Genomic DNA, 20,398 nt, shown 5'->3' with positions numbered 1-20,398 from the left:
TTTATTTATCTGATAAAAGTTGAATATATAGATAATAATTAGTTCTCCTCCGCCGTGTAACAAAAACACTTCTTTGCATGAAGCTTTTTACTTTAAATGACATAGAAATAAATATTCGAGTGTTGTAACACTTTTATTTGCATCTACAAGTTCTTCCAGCAACAGTAATGTTGCTTTAACCCAGGGCTGTGGAGTCGGTAAGCTGCTGTTCCGACTCCGACTCCGACTCCTTGATTTTATCATGGACCAACTCCGACTCCGACTCCGACTCCGACTCCCGACTCCGACTCCGACTCCTTCATAAGTAACCAATTTGTAACAACAAATAGTTGTTTGTTTTACTACAGTTATTTGTTTGTAACAACAAATAACTGTAGTAAAATGTTAACATTGGCTATTTCATCACTATGATAAAAATAATCCATCCACTTAGTGCTTTAAACAATATTTATAAGAAAACAATTTCTAAACAAACAACTTTTCTGAACTCTTGTTATGCAAAAAACTCTTATGCAGTTGCTAATAACATTATGAATTTGTCAAAATCATGTTTGAAATATTGTCATTTGGACAATATTTCAAACATGAAAGAACTTGTTCTTCTTTAAGTTCATATTCTTTAAGAATCTTTTCTACTAAGACCTGGAGAAATTCGCTGGTGTGATTAGTTTTGGCGTCTTTTACTGCCAATGTCTTGGTAACTGCTTCATTTTTTTCAAAAAAGAATTAAACATTGATTGCAAAATAGTTCACTCTGTTAAGAAACACAAAGCGTCCCTTGAGACATTCATTTAGTTCTTCTTTTTTTTTTAAAAGCTTCTTCAGTCACTAATTTTCTAATATTCTCTCTCTCTCCAGAGAAACAAAGTTAATTAAATACTTACAGTCTTTCTGTTTGTGGAGCAACTCTTTGGTGCTTGGTGGTGGCACGCCTAGCTTTCTACTAAGAATATGTAGCACAGTGCCAGACAATTTAAGTCGGGAGTTAGGGGATCATGAAGTTATATAGTTTAAGGGAAGGTAGAGGAGAGCGCAAGGGAGGTGATATATGATTCTAAGTGATAAGCAGCAAAATACCCTATTGCTTATCACTGTTTTAAAGGCCTAAAAATAACATGTCAAACTCCTTGTCCTCCAGTTGTTGCAAACTACAATTCCCATTGTGTCTGGATATCCTACAGCTTTCAGACCATCCTGGGACTTGTAGTTTTGTAACATCTATAAAATCTTTATGAAAATTATGAAACTTTGAAAGATTTTTTTTAAACCGGAGTCGGAGTCGGTACAATTTTTCCGACTCCGACTCCGACTCCAGCCAAAATGAGCTCCGACTCCGACTCCGACTCCACGACTCCGACTCCGACTCCACAGCCCTGCTTTAACCTCAACCATTTTTATCATAATCGTTAATGAGATCAATATTATCATAATCGTCAAAAAATTGAAAATACTGCTCATTTGTAATTGTTGTAGGCGAAACAAAGATAACACCAGAAACAGAAATTTCATTTGTGGAAACGATTTCCGATTTAACTAACTGGGGGTGTTCTTCTTGACTTTTTCATTACCGTATGTTTTCTGAAAACTCGACTTGATAAAAGTCTGATTGAATTTTCAAATTCAAAAACAATAAGTCTAGTGTTTATTGGATACCGTCGTTTATGCACTGCCACAACTTGACAAAGTGCCAATAACGTTAAAAGAAATAGGGGAATCATGATGTTGATGTAATCGATCTTTTTATCAACAATTTAATGATTGAGCAAACCACGTGGTCAACCTGGAATGGACTACTACTACTACTACTACTACTACTACTACTACTACTACTACTACTACTACTACTACTACTACTACTACTACTACTACTACTACTACTACTACTACTACTACTACTACTACTACTACTACTACTACTACTACTACTACTACTACTGCTTTTATCGTTGTTGTTTTTCACAAAATTACTATTATTACTACAAGATACCGTAGATTTCCCTTACTCCGAACAAAATCGTACCTAAAGTTTAATAACTCCGCTTGCTTTTTGAATTTCATATTAATTTTTTTAAATAAATAAACTGGAACCTAAACTGAATCGAACCATATTAAGCAACATGTATATTTATTATAAAAATATTATTAACTTTTAAATTTAAAAAGTAAATTTTTCATTCGGAATTAGGAACATGTGTTCCTAATTCCGAACGTACATATCAAATCCCAAAAAATGGCATTCAATTTAAAAAGCTAAATAATTTATACTCGCGTAGACCTCTAGATTAGACTTAGGTAAAAAGATTTTTAAAATTTAAAATTACTTTTATTTTAATGTAAGGGTTGGTGCAGAGTGTACATTATCGATTTATTAGATCCTGTCTTCCATTATTTTTTTGTAATCAGTTAAAAAAAAAACCTTCACAGTCACTGCCTGTTTCTATCAGTTAACCAGAAGAAATCTCAGTTATTAGTATCTGGTTGGTTGCAGCCTTAGCGAGTGCTTCCCCATTAATCAAATAGGAAGCTTTTTCATTAACAAACGTTAAGAAAAACAAGACGTTTAGAAATTCAATAAAAAGGTCAAAAGCGTATAAGTTTCTTAGTTTATGTCGTTAAAATACTATTGTTACATATTGTTGTTAATTACTTGCAAGCAAAAACGCTAATTTTTGCAAAAAAAAGTGCATTCTAAAATCTGTTCGGAATTTGGGAAACGTTTTAATTATGCAGAAAAGTACTGTTTTTAAGATATCTTACGAAGTATTGCTAACTTTTGTTTGTTTTTTTTTTTTTTGTTTTTTTTGTTTTTGTTTTGTTTTTTCAGATAAATAATCACCATCAAATTCTACATCGAACAGTGCGCAATTTAAATTGTCTTTTTTTTTAATAAGTCGGTTTTATATTGTTGGTTTTTCAGGGTTTAAAAAAGTGTTTTGCTTGCAATTAAAAAATTTAATGGTATCAATATACATTTTGAAAATATTTTTTCATATTCTCATTACTCTAGTCTTCCAATTTATTAATCAGTTTTCCTTTTAAAAATCCCACAAAAATAAAAGGTGTAACAATAAGTGAACTAAAGCTGTTCGGAATTAGGGACTGTTCGGAAATAAGGAAATCTACGGTAATTTGTCTTTTAATAAATTAAGCTTTTTCTTAAATTCAGCCACATTTCTCTTCTTGCTTGAGCTTTTACAGTAAAATCTTCTCTAAATATAGTTAAAATACTTCATAATGATTTTAAATCATAGAAGGAGAAGACTTTTTCCTTTGGCTTTTTAATGGCATCTCGTTAAAATTCGAATTTTCCTTTCTTTTATTAATTTTACTTTTTAGCATTAGGGCTCTTTTCATATTCGGAAAGAACAATCATTAACGATACGCTTGAGTAACTTTATTTAATTCGGAGAGTTTAAAACAAGACTTTAGGCTTACAAATATAAGAAAAAGGAAAAAATTGTTTGTAGAACTCAACTCAAAGTAAGTTTATTATAATTTAAAGAACCCTGTAAAAATTTACAATTGTTAAAGAATTAATTTCAAGTTATTTTTTCCGTAATGCATTATAGTTATTAGTTCCGTAGTGCACATTTTGAACTTAAACTTTTGTTAAAACGTATTTTTTTACCGGAGTAAACACCTGAGGCATAAAATGCAGGTATTTTTCTGTTCTTAACGACGTATACCGAATATTCCACTAAATATATCGTCATAAAACGTTTAACAGCTTTGTTGGAATATTTACTTCGCAAAGAATGAAATAAATATTTTAAAGCTGCTTAACGTTGCCCTTTAGATTAATGGTTTCTATTTTAAGTTCTAAATTATTTTATTTCAAGCATTAAAAGGAATAATATTTTTATCTTTAGATTTTTTGTATGTGACATTTATAGAAGTTTGTTTATGTTTGATTTTAACAGTTTATAATAAAGAATCATGGCAGCGTTGGCTCCTGTTACTCCATTACAGCTTTCTCCTGCGCAAGGTTAATAGTTTTTATGCTTATGCTAAAAAAACTCTGTATATATATATATATATATATATATATATATATATATATATATATATATATATATATATATATATATATATATATATATATATATATATATAAACTCCCATAAAAATCAGCTAAAAAAAAATCGCGCTTAATAATTTATTTTATTTTAGTTCAAGAGTCTCCAAATGGATTCGCTTTTGATATTCTGCTCAAACAACCCACGTCATCAAAAGTCATGCCAGCATACTCCCCGTCACCTATATCCACCCCTGAAATTTTAGAAAAATTACGAAGTGCTGAAGAAAGAAAAAAGGTATTTAATCGAAGCATCAAATGCGTTATAATAATTTTTCTTTGATCTAAAGCATCAAAATAGATTTTAATGACATTTTTTTCAATTCAGCATATACTGGAGGAAAAAAAACAGAAGCAAACTACTCACGATAAACTTCAACACATGAAACGCACAGTCCTTGAGTTTCACGAACATCACCAAAAACAAACGAGTGAAAAAGTCCAAAAAAAATTGCTCACAGCTGAAGAACTTCTCAACCAACAGAAAAAAGAGAGTGAGGAAAAACAAAAAATAAGGGAAATGAGGCAAAAAAAGTGTTTTGGTTTATTTTTAGCGCTCTTTTTAATCTCGTAAAAAGAACGGAAACAATTTTTCTTGAGCACGAGCTTTCAATTAAAAAAAAAAAAAATCATGTTTAGAAAAATAATGAGGAACTTATTGTGGATACAAAGTTCTCATCGCTGGTAATTAACGAAGCACTGTTCTTATGAGTTGATTTAAGTCGTTGTTTTTTCAGGGCTCAAGAAGCTAAAAAGATACACGAAGAAAACTTGGAATTGAAAAAAAATCAAGCTGAATTCAAGTTGTCACAGTTGAAACTTGCTGAGGAAAATCGAGAAGCTGCAATGAAAATCATCATTGATAAAGCCAGACAAGATTTAATAAAAGTAATACAATATGTAAATAAAGCGTTATTTTAAAACTTTTTTTTTAATAATACCATTAAGAAAATTTTTTAAACTGAAGAGAATCATGTGCAATGGGAGATGGAGCTTTAAAATGCTCGAAAAGAATTCCAAATAATTTAAACGCTCTTTTATATTATTTCTTATATTACTTTATTTATTTAGACATACATACATACATACATTACATTACATTACATTACATTACATTACATTATGAAATATATTGTATTCGTTGTAATATTTTTTAAAATCTTTTTGAATAAACAGGGTGAGATTCTACGAGCTGAAAATCAAAAAAAACTCGAAGAGTTGGATGAGCGAGTGAAACTGAGCCTGACTGAAGCGGAAGAAAAAAGACTTAGTCATTTAACAGAAATCAAAGAAAAATGCGGCAAACACGTCGACGAAGCTAAAAGGCGAGCTGCTCTTAAAGAAGGCGCCCGTCAAACTTAAAAAGAGTTTTGTTTCAAAAGTTTGCTTTGGGCATGTTTGTAGTAAAAAAAACAACATCAAAATGAAAAAGTTATTTAAAAAACTTGCGACGCGTTTATTGACCATCAATCGACAAAAATTTTCAAGTGGAAGTCGATCCATTTTTTGTTATGCTGCTGTGTAAATTATTTAGAGTAATGATCGGATTGATTTTTTGAAATTTCTTATTGACCGTTTTTAAATAAAAATCTTCAATTTGTAAAGAAAATGCCTAAATATACCTAGTTTGTGATCAATCTCTTAAAAATATCAATTTAATAGCAAATAAGAAAACACCATCATAACTATACCACTTTAAAAAGAAAATTGTATTACATAAATAAACCTCTATATTTCTGATTTGATTCAAGTTGTAAATCACGCGCTTGTTTAGTTTTGTTTAGTTCAGTCCATGTTAGGCTTATATTTGTATGACCAGTTTAGACCCGTAAGGCCGCAAGAAAAGCTCAAAATGTCGCTAATTAATCATTCAATCATGAAATAAAACACTTGGTTGAGTTCTAAACTATTGCTGATTAATGACCTTGAGCTGAAATAAATACATTTAAAATGCTAAGCAGAACGAACTTTATTTATCGCAGTTTCACGCCAGCACTAACCAAATGCCCAACTCCTTGTTAAGTCACCCGTGTTCAGATACGAGTTGTCATTACGGTTGATTAATCTCTAAAACATTTCATTATCCGTAAATTGAATCAACGTTAAAAAGCACTTAGTATCCATTTTAACTATTTCATTTTAACTGTTCTTGATTATTAAGAACTTTATCTCTAAAATAATTTTTTTCCACTCAAATTAGATGCACAAAAAAAAAGCAACAAAAGGTTTTCATTACTTTTGTTGCACATTGTTTGAATGTTATCAAGTTTACACGCTTTCACAGTTAATTTGCTCAACTGAATTAAACAGGTTCATTAAACGAAAATTAAGTAAACGAAATGCCATTAAATGGGTCGGAACTTAGTAAACAAGTGTAGGGGAAATGTATAATTCAATACAGGAGGTTTTGGTTTGTAAATATTAAGCAAATATCTTGTTTGCTTTAATTTTTTTAAATTTATTCTCTTTTAAAATTTTTTATCATTTGAAAGTTAAGTTTCATTACAAAGCGATTTGTGAAATAAAATTAAAATTCATGTTTTTTTGTTGTTTTTTTTATTCGTAACATACCTCCGTTTAGTTCTTAAGGTTTTAATTCTGTTTTATTAACGAGAAATTTGTTTTATGAACATTCGGTGTGGGTCAAGTAGTTGTGCAGATTATTTGTGCTCGCGTGGGCAGTGGCTCGCATGATTAATGAAGTAATGTGTTAGCTAACAGTTCTTCTGTTTCGAAGTGTTCTAACAAGTTGAGTGCACTTTAGCGTGGAAGAACAAAGCTAGCCGAGCTGATTTGCACAAATGAAATGTAATGCATAAGAACGACTTTTGTAAAGAAAGTTCAAATCTTGTTTAAGAGTTTCAAGAAAGTTTGCATATATGATATCGTGTTATCAACCTTCTATTTCAACCATGCCTGAACTTCACCAAGAAGACAATGCAGCTTTTGACCAGTAAGTTAAAACTTGACGCTATATTCATTTAAATTAACAGTATTAATATAATTGAAAATATTAACATAAATATAACGTAATGCTGAGGATTAATTTATGCTAAAATAATTTGTTATTGGTTCTTCTCAAAACATATAATTTTAGACCAGCCGATGTTTAATTTTTACTTAAAGCAATCAGTCAGACAGAACGCATTTGTAATAACCACACTTAACCATGGTTATTGTAAATAAAATCGATCTGATTGCTGTTTGCATGCGCTTCTTTTAGAAACATGAATATTGATCGGAAAAAGCATACGTCATATAGCATAAAGGACATTCTCGGACTCAAGGAAGGAATGAAATCAAATGGTGAAGTCAGCTTAGGTAATAGCTTTACTGACGCAGTTTCTTCAGATCGTTCGCCTCAATCTCCGGAATCCGATTCAGTCTCTTCACCTGAATCTTCCAGATCACCAGCTTCACCATCTTCAAGAGTACAATCGTTAACCATCGGAGGCAGTCTTTCCGAAGGTAAGAGAACTTATAAGAAAGGGTTTTGAAGGCATATAATGATTTCAAAGCAGTGTTCTTAGAGTCATCCATTGCTTGTTGAAGGCGAATTGCGAAATAAGAAAGAGAAACTAATTTCAATCAAATCTCGAGCAAAAATTTGCAATTTAAGCTTTGGCTTGATGATTGAAAAGTCAGCAACTGTTTTGTTCAATATATATATATATATATATATATATATATATATATATATATATATATATATATATATATATATATATATATATAAAATATTTAAAAAATCCGTAAAAGAAAATCGACGATAACGGTAGAAAAATAATAGGTAACAACAACAAAGTTTGAAACGAACGCAAAACATCTGGACCTAAACAAACAAATTTAAAACCAAATCATCTGGACCTAAACAAACAAATTCAACCACAATTGCATGAATAAAAAAAAAAAAAAGCAATCCAAAAAAACCCGTCGACTTTCACCATTTACAAATATAACATAAATTAGTGAACAACTAAACTCTGAACTAAACAAGACACTGATAAACAAGCTAAGACAATGATAAATAACGAAAAACGACATGCGCACATTGCGCATAGTAAATTTGACTTAGATAACCAAACATCTTTCACAACATTTGATTTTTAAGCTTTGATAAAATGAAGATAATAATTTCGCATAAACAAATGATTTAATTACAATCAACGCAACGAACACATTTCACTGTGATCACTGTGATCACTGTGATGATCGCTAGCAAAACAATTTTTATATTCTCACACAGTGTCATACGCTAAAACATAATTTGCACCGATTCTTTCCACCGATAGCACTGCTCAACAAACTTTTTTTAAAATCTTGCTTCTCGAAAAGTTTTAGGTGATTATAACAGGTATGAACATAAATAGTTTTTGCTTTACTGCATCAAGTTAGAACTCTAAGAAATAGACATTTATATGTTAACTTACTTAATCACGTTTATGTTCCGCATGAGCCATTAAATTCAACAGAATTAAAAATACTTTGCTCCTGCTTTTCTTTTGTTTTTAACTTCTGGTGCATCACGATGAAGTGTCCAAGCAGTCAGAAAGCATTGAGAGATTCCAGTTGCCCAGAAAATTGTCAACAGCGGCTTTGAAGGCTTTCCAGGCAATTTTTTTCTGTCCTGTGAAGACCCAATGCAACATTTTTCTGTCCTGGATCTAACTTTTTGCAGAGTAGCCAGCTCTGTCAACAACAATGTGACTGTTTGCGACGGCTGTCCCATTCATAGATGAAAGAACAGTACTTGGTATAACCGAGCTGCAGTCCCAGTAACAGAGCAACGACTTTCAGATCTACTTAAATATTCCAGTTGTACCTACTATACAAGATGTGGTTGAACAACAGTTCCATATTTTCATGCGTTTCCTTCATGTGTGCTGCGTAGCCAACAGGATAAAAGTTGCCACTGTGTAGCAGAACAACTTTAAGGCTTAGCATTGACAAATCAATGAAAAAATGCCACTCTTTAGGATGGTAATCACAACTTAAGGCCGAGAACTACCCTTCAAAGTAGCAACAAAAACAGATACCGTCGACTTGTGCAAAAAATTTGGTGATATTATAATGTCGTGTTCCAAACATAGACAGCTTCGTACCTGACAACAGCAGACATCATCCCTGCAGCCCAGTAGCTTGGGTTTTGCTTTTGACAGAACCAAATCTCTGACCAAATTGTTCAATTCTGACTGAGTTTTTTCAGATTGGATTAATTCAGATGTGGATTATTTGATGAGCAAGGTTCAAAATCTGGGTCAACGTCACTATAAATATCCTGCGCTGGAGTTTCTTCATCTCGTTCGTGGTTTTGGATTTGAGAGACTGTCCTCATGTGGTACAGGTTAGATTGACAGAGCATGTTATGCAGCAAATGTGAGGCCCGCATTCCTTGTCTTAGTTATCAATTTTGCAGCCGAAATACAGATAAGCTTTCTTTGTAAGAGAAGTTATTGAACGTCTCTGTGATGCAAGTGTATATTTGTCACAGATATAGCAGAACGTATCGCGGCTGTTACAACATTGACGAGACATACCGCCAGACAGTAAAACGACTATAGCATTAAATTTACTTACTGTTATATTGATATAGACACTGTACTTTACTAGAATGATGCACACATACGCACTAGCTTTCTATAATAACCAAATGAGCAGGATCGGTTTATGCAAGCCACCTTTACAGCATGTTGAGTATCTATATCTTATAGCATGTTGAGCTCTAAGCTCGTTCTGACTTGTTCAGGCATATCCAAGATGTCATGTTTTCACAGAAAAGTTTCCAACCTGGTCTGATTATAAATGCCTGAGCTGTTGTTGATGAGTCACTAACTGGAGTGAGATGTTTGGACAAAAATTTAAGCAAAACTTTATGATAAAACTGAAGATTTCTCTTAAACGTGATACGTATATTTTGATGTGATATTCGTGATCAACACCCAAAAATTTATAAGAATCACCTAACAAAGAAGCAAAAACGTTGCTGTGTGGTGTAGCCTAAGATATTTTTCAAAAAAGTATTAGAACAACATGACTATTTGTGGCAATATACAGATTGCTTAATTAAACGTTTACGACCCATGAACATTACGTATTTTCGTACATTTCACATTTTTTACTTTCTTTTTACCGTAAAATTTACCGACAATATAAAATCTCTTTTACAATAACTTACGAGAAAAGCATTATCTAGAGTCCTTTTATGTACACAACTTCAGAAAGTATATGCTATACAACATTACAGAACACCTTTTCATAATCTGTTGCATTGATCATACTCACATACACATAGGTTGACAACAATGCTTATAGTTACATACCTAAAAAAATTAAGAAAGGCATGTACATACGTACATAATTATGTCTACACGCGTAATTATTTCTACATAAATACGCACAAGTATGAACGCACACACACATACGTAAACACAAACGCATGCCCGTACGCATATGCACATAACCACCCACCCAACCGACCTTTAAACCACACACATACAAACTCACATAAGTACGCAAACACACACACACACACACACGCATACACACAAATACGTACAAACACACATACACACATAAACACGCACACGTATAAAGTACATTAAAATTGCTCAGGGATCTGAACTGGGGCCTCCAGACTTCTTATCAATTTTATAGACAATTTTTATTTTTTCAAGTTCATTGCTTTTATGACAAAATTGGATTTTTGATTTGAAAGTTTAAAAAAATTTTGATTGAAAGAAAAAATTTAGGTTTCTTTACTTTTTTATCTCTCAACCTTAATCAGAAAATTTTTTTATTAAAGTGAGAGAAAAGAAGGAGGGGGGAGGGAGGCAAACACAAACGTGTTTTTTACTACTTTTTAAGAGTGGAGGACCACGGGCAGTAAAAGTGGGGACCCTATCGTCCCTGTTTCTACCGCCCTTGATAGATAGATACATCCATACATGCATACATACGTACATACACACACACACACACACACACACACACACACATACACACACACACACACACACAAACACACACACACACACACACGCGTACGTACGTATAAACATACATAAATACACACACACATACACATACACATACACACACATACACGTACGCACACACACACACACACACACACACACACACACACACACACACACACACACACACACGTACGTACGTACGTACATACATACATACATACATACATACATACATACATACATACATACATACATACATACATACATACATACATACATACATACATACATACATACATACATACATACATACATACATACATACATACATACATACATACATACATACATACATACATACATACATACATACATACATACATACATACATACATACATACATACATACATACATACATACATACATACATACATACATACATACATACATACATACATACATACATATATACATACATACATATATACATACAATATAAGTTACAATACAAGTTACAATACAAGTTACAATATAAACTATATAAGTTACTTAAATCTCTAAAAAACGTATTCAATTTTTTTATGTAAATCTTTTTAATTCGATGATTAAGAATATTTTCAATCATCAACCCAAAGATCCATTTTGTGTACTTTTCTTTTTCAAAATTTTTCTTCGCTTTTTTTTTCCTTTTTTTACACTCGATAGTACGCTTTTAACGTGCATTACCTTATTTACTCGCGCATTACCTTAGTTACTCGCGCATTACCTAGTTACTCGCGCATTTGCAATCTTAAAATGCATGAAACCTAATTTTATATTTGAAAGATGTATTTTGAGTTTTTATTAAAGCCAACCTTGACACATTAGAAAATTACAGCAAAACGCACAAATGTATCTTACAACACAAAAACACAAAACACGAAAAAACGCAAACTTGAAACGAACGCATCTACTCCATATTTCTATTCAAAAAACTAAACAGACAAATTGATTTCTGTCGGCTGCTTCAACTAAATGTTTTAATGGTCATATTGCGTAACTGACCTCATCTGAGAAATAAGCCTTCACCGCGACATAGACTGTCAGAGCGGTAACCTAAGCAAACAAATTAGCCTGGAGACAATCTTGCTGCTTGTCATTATAATGTGCTTTCATAAGGGCCACAATTTTTGTTTTGTTACCTTAAAAATATCTTTATCAAACCTTGAATTTTTTTTAATAAAAATTTTTTTTCTAAGAACAAAAATTCATTGTTTTTGTGGCACTAATTTTCATCACACACACACACAGACTTACTAACCAAACCTTTTTTCCTTCTACAGACGATTGCGAGACGCTAGACAGCCCGACATTAGACCATGACGGAGTTCTGACGTCTGACGAAGCTAGTCCGACTGTACTCGACACATATCGACAGCAAGCTTTGAGCATGCCGTCGAAAAAAAGAAGATATAGAACAACCTTTACAACGCATCAGCTTGATGAACTTGAAAGGGTGTTCAATAGAACGCATTATCCAGATATTTTCCTTAGAGAAGAAATGGCGTTAAAATTGGGATTGACAGAAGCAAGAATACAGGTACGAATTATTTTGTTAATAACTTACCAAATAACTAACAGAATACAAAATAATTAAATGATTTACAGAATGCTAGCAAAGATTGTTGGCTCGCAAAACTCGAATTCTGCTTAAACTGCCGGACATTTCCCTAATAAAAAGCAATGGCAGCACTCAGAGAAACTAATATTAAATGACGGTATAGAAAATGCAATATTTAGTATAAGTAGTATAATTATGTTAATTATGTTAATTATATTAATTTTAGGTTTGGTTTCAGAATCGTCGTGCTAAATGGAGAAAACGCAACAAATCTACTTCTTCCTCAAGTCCCTCATCACCTCCCCCCATTCCACAATTTAATACATATCTTAAACCTTACACCCAGTCTCAACCACCTGCATCGTTTAATAATAGTATATCTAATTCTTTATTTTTAAAATCTCTTTCCAACCCACCTCAAAACGAGAAAATTAGCAGATTCACAGGGACATTGACTACAAAGCTGGACCCATGGTATGAAAGCAATTTACGATACATGCACCGCAATATACACAGTTATGATTCAAGAAGCATGAACAATGGATACCGTTTAGTAGAAAAAGATCAACCACTATCATGGTGGCCAATCCATGGGCAACCAGTGTAGAACTTTTTTTTGATGTTTATTTAACGTTTTACTATATGTGTTGGGTATTGGTCCAGTATTATTAGTGTTACTCCCAACTTGTCATTAATGCAACAATTTTTAGTGTTACTACCAACTTGTAATTATGCAGTAATTTTTTCGTTTGGAAAATGATAATTTTTTCGTTCTTTTGTTTTTTTGTAAAAAGTTATTTGTTGTTAATATCTTTTTACATATTTGTATTTTATATGGAAAACTAACCACTGCCACCCAAAATTGGTTTTCGTATAATAAATTTTTGTGAAAATTATTTTAATATTATATGTGAGTAATTATTAATAATATCTGATGTTTTAGTATAAATATATCTTATACCGTTTAGTCCTTTTTTTTTTTTTACCGCTAATTGACATAAATACATGTCATATTTACCGTTTATTGATATAAATACGTGTCTTACTGACCGTTTATTAATATAATAGCTTATATAAACAAAATAGCTTACTTAAATATAATAATTTATATATTTAAAAAAATTTAAAGATTTGTTTTATAAGTAATATTTGCTGGATTAACAATAGAAACCATTCTCTGCTAACATTTATATATTTATACAATTTTTTTGTTGTTGTTTTTAAATTTTTATTTTAAAAATGTTTAATATAATTTGTAGTTACGAGTTTAAAGTTAAATGTACTATTTCGATGTATAAAACTAATTGTAATAAAAATGATTGTAGCAAATGCTGTGATTTTTACTATTTCCTTCGTTTCTTAAAACGAAAACCGATTTGTGTAAAGTTTTATTCAGAAAAAACTCAACCGGAAACCTTGAACTCCGTTCTGATGAAAATCATATGCAGAGCAAAAGATTATCAAAGCAAAATTAGTCAAAGGCTCTTTCTTAAATGCAAATTTTCAATTTATATGATATATTACTACAAATGGATTTAAAAAAAATCGTGTTTAAAAAGAAATGGATTTTTTTTTCATGAACCTAAGACAGTAACTTTAACGGAAACATTCTCTCATAAAGAGTAATATTTAAACTATTCCTGCCCTTTTTTATACATATATTGAGTTTTAAAGACGGGTCACCGCATAAATAGTTTTAAAGATGGGTTTTATACTCTTATTCTAGTAACTGATAAGTTCTTAGAACGGATTACTTTTGCTTAGTTAAAAATATTTTCAAAGAATTTAAAACCGAAAGCAATTTATCAACTGCAATTTTTAAAGCATATTTTGATCTCTCCTGGGATTATTCGTAACTCTCAAATGCATTCGTAACATTAAACTTTCTTTCGTCTGAATTCTTAATAAAAGAATTTTTAAAATATTTTACAAAGAGTAGCATATATAACAAGAGTTTGGCCATATGTAGTCCAATTTAGTCAATTTATATCAAGGTGCTTGACGGCATGCTAAACTTTTAAAGTGAATTAAATTTTCTCTGCAAACAAAACATCTTGCATCGAAACTGTCTTTGTTATGAAATTTCAACCCTAACTGAAATATTGCTGATTCTAGAACAACTTCGTTTACTGAATCCAGCTCATAGGTTGGCATCGAACTTATGACAGTATCCACCATGCTGCCACCTATTTTCTTCGGTTGGTTATGAATATTCTTTACTGGTTGGCACACCATTGACATTTTGTAAATGACAAGAGATTATAAAATTTCCACTGTTAACAATATGTTCACCCTACTTTAATTCCCAAATAAAAACTATTCACACTGCGACAATAATAATGCTAACAATATATACTCTGCTACAAATAATTCTCTATATTTTAATAGCCAAATGTAATTGGTCAGGAGATCGGTATGTGTAGTACAGAGGGGATTAGTGTTTGCGTACTGTCTTTTGCAGGAAGGTGAGAACCAGGGTTGATCAATGCACTTTTGTCTAAAACACAAATAAATAAAAATGGAATAATCTTGATGTCGCCAAAATAAAACGGTTTTAATAAAATTTTTATTTTTACTGGAAACTTAATATTTGAATAACTTTTTACATTTTCTGACGCAAAGGACACATCTTATTCAATGACTTTCTGACTCAAAAGATAATCTTATTAAGTTTTTTTTTTTTTTTTTTTTGTGGACTTTTAACGTGTATTTTGTCCCACCTAAAGCATGACAAATAACTTGTGACAAATATTTAACAAAAGCATTTGACAATCTTATTGATGCACGAAATAGGGTCTATCTTCGGCTTTATGGAATTAAATCGGCGTAGTTTGCAATAACGTTTTTTCGTTTCTGAATATTTTGTATAAAATAATCATCAGATTTTAATAAAAAGAGAATTTACTTTCATCGTTTTATTAAATTTGTGTAAAGTTTTATTCAGAAAAACTCAACCGGAAACCTTGAACTCCGTTCTGATGAAAATCATATGCAGAGCAAAAGATTATCAAAGCAAAATTAGTCAAAGGCTCTTTCTTAAATGCAAAATTTCATTTTATGAGATATATAACTACAAAATGGATTTAAAAAAATCGTGTTTAAAAAGAAATGGACTTTTTTCATGAAACGGAGGCAGTAACTTTAACGGAAACATTCTCAGATTTTAATAAAAAGAGAAATTTACTTTCATCGTTTTATCAAATTTTATACTGTAAAAGTTCATTTGAAGTCAGGTTAAATGGATCCTTTTGAAATAACAGTTTTAATTGTGAAAAAAAAAAAAAGGTTCTTACTAAAAAAGCTAAAAAAAGCTTCAATAAATAGAAAAAAAACCCCAACTTCGACAGAAAAGTGCACAACCTGGTATCATCCACGTAAATATTTTAACATTATATTCTTCATTTTTAAAAACATTAACAAAACTAATAATTTTTACAACAATCTTTAAATCTATCATTCAATTTAAGGGATCAGTTAATTCTGATGAGGATGCAATAAAACGCACTTTACGCGTTTAAGCCGTGACGTAAAAAATGCAAACCTTTCCTCGTCCGCGTGATGAATGCGTGCATATAGCGTGGCTTGAATATGTATGTGTATATATATATATATATATATATATATATATATACATATATATATATATATATATATATATATATATATATATATATATATATATATATATATATATATAGTATGAGTTACCTTTTTTAGAATGTTTATGAACATGTAGCAAAAATTCGAAAATTTATTGAACTTCATATTACTTTAAATTACTTCATTGTTTTTAGCTCATAAAATTTCATTGGAGGATTTGAAACGAAAAATAAAAAAATATAAAATGGGTGTGTGAATAAGTAAAATACTCGTGTGAAACTTTACCGCGAATATGAATGCAATAGAAAATCGACACATCGAGTGCAAATATTGACCAGATAAATTCTTTACATATAATGAAAAGTTGCGAAATTTATTTTCTGCCATAGCAACTGGTATTCTTTATTTCGGTTTGATTTTTTTTATTTTATCTCAGGTTTTCATAGACAGATGGGAGCATAATTCTAATGATTTCCATTCTTATTTCGAAATCTCAAACTCACTAGATAAAGACCCGACACCTGCATTGTTTGAAATAAATTAAGAAATCTTTAAACGGAACGAATGTAGTTTATCAGGTTATCGATAATTTAGTTTATCAGGCTATCGATAAGAATTTGTAAAATTTTATTCGGCTTCGTCATTTTCTTTATCCATTGGAAAAAAGCGATTGAAAAGAAATGTAAAACACTGCTTCACGTTTTTTTTTGCACCAATGAAACGAGTGGTTTGAGTTCATTACTTAAAATTTTAAATTTATCATTAAAATATATTTTAGCATTTTTAAAAACTATATATTTTTTTAAATAACCAAAGTAGTTCAATTTTACAGATTTAAATCTTTAACTATTAAATGAATACACAAAGTATCATTAAGCGAGACTTTTTATTATTTCAGCTCTGTCAACGTTCTCATTGATTTTAAATTCATGATGGTAAACATGATCTCACAGTTAAAGATTTCTCGAATGTTAATAGAGCAACCATATTGCAATCAGAATATCCTATTGCACAGATTTTTTGAAAAAAGCTTTCAGATGATTTAACCTAAAGACTGCCGGCGCTTGTGATTGTAAACTTATCTAAAGTGGAGGAGCATAAAGACCGTGTAAAAAGAAAAATAACATATAAGTAAAATTTAGATATCCATAGTTTAGAAGTGCAGCGATTTTTCTAAATAAAAGATTGCAAACCATCATCTAACACACATTGAATGGGTCAATGGCCGTACGTGAGTTTGCGTGTTTGGTTGCAAAATATTCGTTTTGAGACTGGCTAATGAAAACTCCATTTTGCAGAGAATTCAATTTATATACAAACAACTCACAATTCTTATTCAATAATTATTTATTACGAACAAAGGTAAATAAATCACGGTTGCTGAGTGCTACAAGTAAATAACACAATTTTTTTGTGTGACGTTAAAATTTTTATGTTTTACATTTCTTATCGGCAATGAAATCATAAGAAAGTGTACATTAAAAAAACAAAAGATTAGCGTTAGTTCGATAATAATGCAGACCGGAATATCTAAGAAGGAGAACTCCATTAAAAACCTATTTCAAAAGAACATAAAAGCTTTTCAAAACGTTTTAAAACAGTTCTTCAAATTTTATTCTCAAAAATAATTAGTGAGAAAGTGTAGAGTAAATGTTTAATGAGTGGTATATTTGCACAAATGGTCAAACCTCAACATATCTCAACGAGCATATGAAAACAGAAATTCATCTGCATCAAAAAATGTTTTGCTAACTCCATCGTCAAAATGAAAATTTTGATTTCAAAAAAAAAAAAAAAGTTATCGCACGATTGAAAAAATCATTAAACAATAAACGCGACAGTTATAACCACATGAATTAGGGATACACATAAACTATATTCACATAAATTAGGGATACACATAAATTATAATCACATAAATTAGGGATACACATAACTTTATTTTTATTGCCTTGAAAAAATTTAAGAGCTTCATAAGATTTTCACTTCTTTTGACTAATAATTTAGTCAATTGTTTTGTTACCTTCGAAAATTGTTTGAAAAAAGAATTGCTGTTGTTTTGTTCGTTTTTAAGGTTTAAACGCGGTTTTTGCTGCAGTAATCTAGCTTAATCTGTGGCTGTTTTAATCGCTGTTTGTTTTGATGTTTATACCAGTAAAAAACAGCATTATAAATAGCATCAGATCATCAGATTGAAGTCAAATTCAAATAAGTTTAATCTGAACTCTTTGATTGTGATCGTGTTTGATCGTGTTTGATCGTGCCTGCTTTAGTAATATTGTTACAATCAAACGTTTATCCAATCAACCGATGTGATTCCAATCAATTGATGAGTCGAAGCTACGTGACAAAAAGCCATTGTGAACAAACAAGATGAAGTTTAACTAGAGAATAAAGACCTTAAATTTTTGAAAAGATTCTGTCAGCGTAAATTTTGAAAAATATTTTTATCAACTTTTTTATTTTTAACTAACTCGTAACAAAAAAATTTCCATTAAAAAAAATAATAATATCAACAAAGAAACATTAAAATAATTGAAAATTATTCATCAATAAGTTTTTCGTTTGAAAATAAATTACGCTCGAACTATTAATTCTTCCGAGTCATACACTGACGATCTCTGATACTTGTTAACGATTACTAATGCTAATTAACGATTACTAATGCTAGTTAACGATTACTAACGCTTATTAACGATTACTAACGCAACAATGACGAAATACTGTTTAAAAATATTAAGAGAAATCCTTTTCATGCCAAAGTCATAAAATGTCAAAAAATGTCAAGTAATTGATAATGATAATCTTTAAGGAATACTTGGTTTTCAAGATTCTTAAAATTCTGTTCCCAACCCTCTTTGCCCCAAACCATTTTAGACCCTTTTTTCACGGAATTCTTTAGATTGTATTAATATTGTATCAATATTAGGTGCAATCTAAAACTTTCCGTGATCTTTTAGATCACGGAATGTTCTAGATTGCACCTAATATTGGAAGTCGTATCCTTGTGGATGCCAAGCCCTTGTTCTTTCAGATCCTGTACCGAGATTATGTTAATCACCCTTCTTCATCCAGTAAACCACTTGTTCATATCGGGGAATGAGCCATGTCTATTTTGTCCAATATTTTCTGCCGGTTATTTGAGGAGGGGGGGGGGGGGGTAGGAGGAAGGGTATGATTTTTGCAATTGCACAGAGAATCTTCCCGGTTTAAATAAATTAGTAATAAAATTTCTTTAAACAGGACCTGAGATTTAATTGATGACTGGGCGTTATTGCACGTCTTGCACGCCTCTCTCCCCTTACTCCCCATCTTTTAAAATGAGAAAAATTTAAAATCTCAAACTTGATTTTACTTGGTTTTGATAAAAAAAAAATTTGAATTTTTTGATCAAAACAAAGTAAAATCATGCTTGAGATTTTAAATTTTCATGTTATCAATAATACAAACTAAAAAAAATGTGTTCTGATTGGTTCATTACTCGGACGATTTTGCAATTTTACAGAAGAATGTGCAAGGTATGCATTTTAAATACAAACTCAAAACCTTAAATGACTTAGGCGGTTGTGATATGATCGTAAAATGCTAATTAATTTGACATTTCGTCTACAATTGAACTTTCATATAAACTTTTATGAATAAACTGACCTGGTTTTTACTGTCAACATAAAAAGTTTGTTATAAAGGAAATGAAGGAAAAAGGGAATTTTGATATAAATTTATATCAGCAAACTTTTGATAGAAATTTAAAAATTGTACATTATTAAAATATACTAAAAATTATACATTATTAAAATATACTAAAAATTATACATTATTAAAATATACTAAAAATTATACATTACTAAAATATACTAAAAATTATACATTATTAAAATATACTAAAAATTATACATTACTAAAATATACTAAAAATTATACATTATTAAAATATACTAAAAATTATACATTACTAAAATATACTAAAAATTATACATTATTAAAATATACTAAAAATTATACATTACTAAAATATACTAAAAATTATACATTATTAAAATATACTAAAAATTATAAAAAAGAAACAAGTAAAATATATACAAAAAAGAAGCTCAGAATGAATTAATATTTGCAATTTATTTTCTGAAATTAAAATAATCATGCGC

The 20,398-nt window shown here is 30.5% G+C and overlaps 2 protein-coding genes and 1 long non-coding RNA gene across 4 annotated transcripts; 2 read left to right on the top strand and 1 right to left on the bottom strand.

Moving 5' to 3' along the window:
* The first annotated feature begins 3,340 nt into the window (after nucleotides 1–3,340).
* On the top strand, nucleotides 3,341–5,696 carry LOC145191720 (uncharacterized). The gene is made up of 6 exons (XM_090067571.1): nucleotides 3,341–3,480; nucleotides 3,921–3,985; nucleotides 4,171–4,313; nucleotides 4,404–4,600; nucleotides 4,813–4,963; nucleotides 5,252–5,696. Exons 2-6 carry the CDS (start codon nucleotides 3,937–3,939, stop codon nucleotides 5,435–5,437), a joined length of 726 nt encoding a protein of 241 aa, XP_089923697.1. The 5' UTR covers nucleotides 3,341–3,480; nucleotides 3,921–3,936; the 3' UTR covers nucleotides 5,438–5,696.
* Nucleotides 5,697–6,810: 1,114 nt separating this feature from the next.
* On the top strand, nucleotides 6,811–13,620 carry LOC145191553 (uncharacterized). The gene is made up of 4 exons (XM_080068672.2): nucleotides 6,811–7,028; nucleotides 7,299–7,543; nucleotides 12,376–12,632; nucleotides 12,880–13,620. The coding sequence occupies exons 1-4, from the start codon at nucleotides 6,955–6,957 to the stop codon at nucleotides 13,258–13,260; spliced, it is 957 nt and encodes a 318-aa protein (XP_079924798.2). The 5' UTR covers nucleotides 6,811–6,954; the 3' UTR covers nucleotides 13,261–13,620.
* A 916-nt stretch (nucleotides 13,621–14,536) lies between these two features.
* Nucleotides 14,537–16,491, bottom strand: LOC149881650 (uncharacterized). 2 transcript variants are annotated; one of them, XR_016445062.1, is made up of 2 exons: nucleotides 16,362–16,491; nucleotides 14,537–15,150 (listed from the first exon to the last, which is right to left on the bottom strand). It is a non-coding gene; the product is annotated as an uncharacterized LOC149881650 (long non-coding RNA). The 2 variants fall into 2 exon arrangements; XR_016445063.1 differs by lacking the exon at nucleotides 16,362–16,491 and adding an exon at nucleotides 15,947–16,194.
* Between the last annotated feature and the right edge of the window lie 3,907 nt (nucleotides 16,492–20,398).

Source organism: Hydra viridissima, unplaced genomic scaffold (genome assembly GCF_058129835.1).
Source record: "Hydra viridissima isolate aposymbiotic clone 2 unplaced genomic scaffold, HvirCarnegie_v1 scaffold_11, whole genome shotgun sequence".
NCBI classification, from domain to species: Eukaryota; Metazoa; Cnidaria; class Hydrozoa; order Anthoathecata; family Hydridae; genus Hydra; species Hydra viridissima.
The sequence above is the reverse complement of the archived record's forward strand: the minus strand, read 5'-3'. Positions and strand labels throughout refer to the sequence as shown.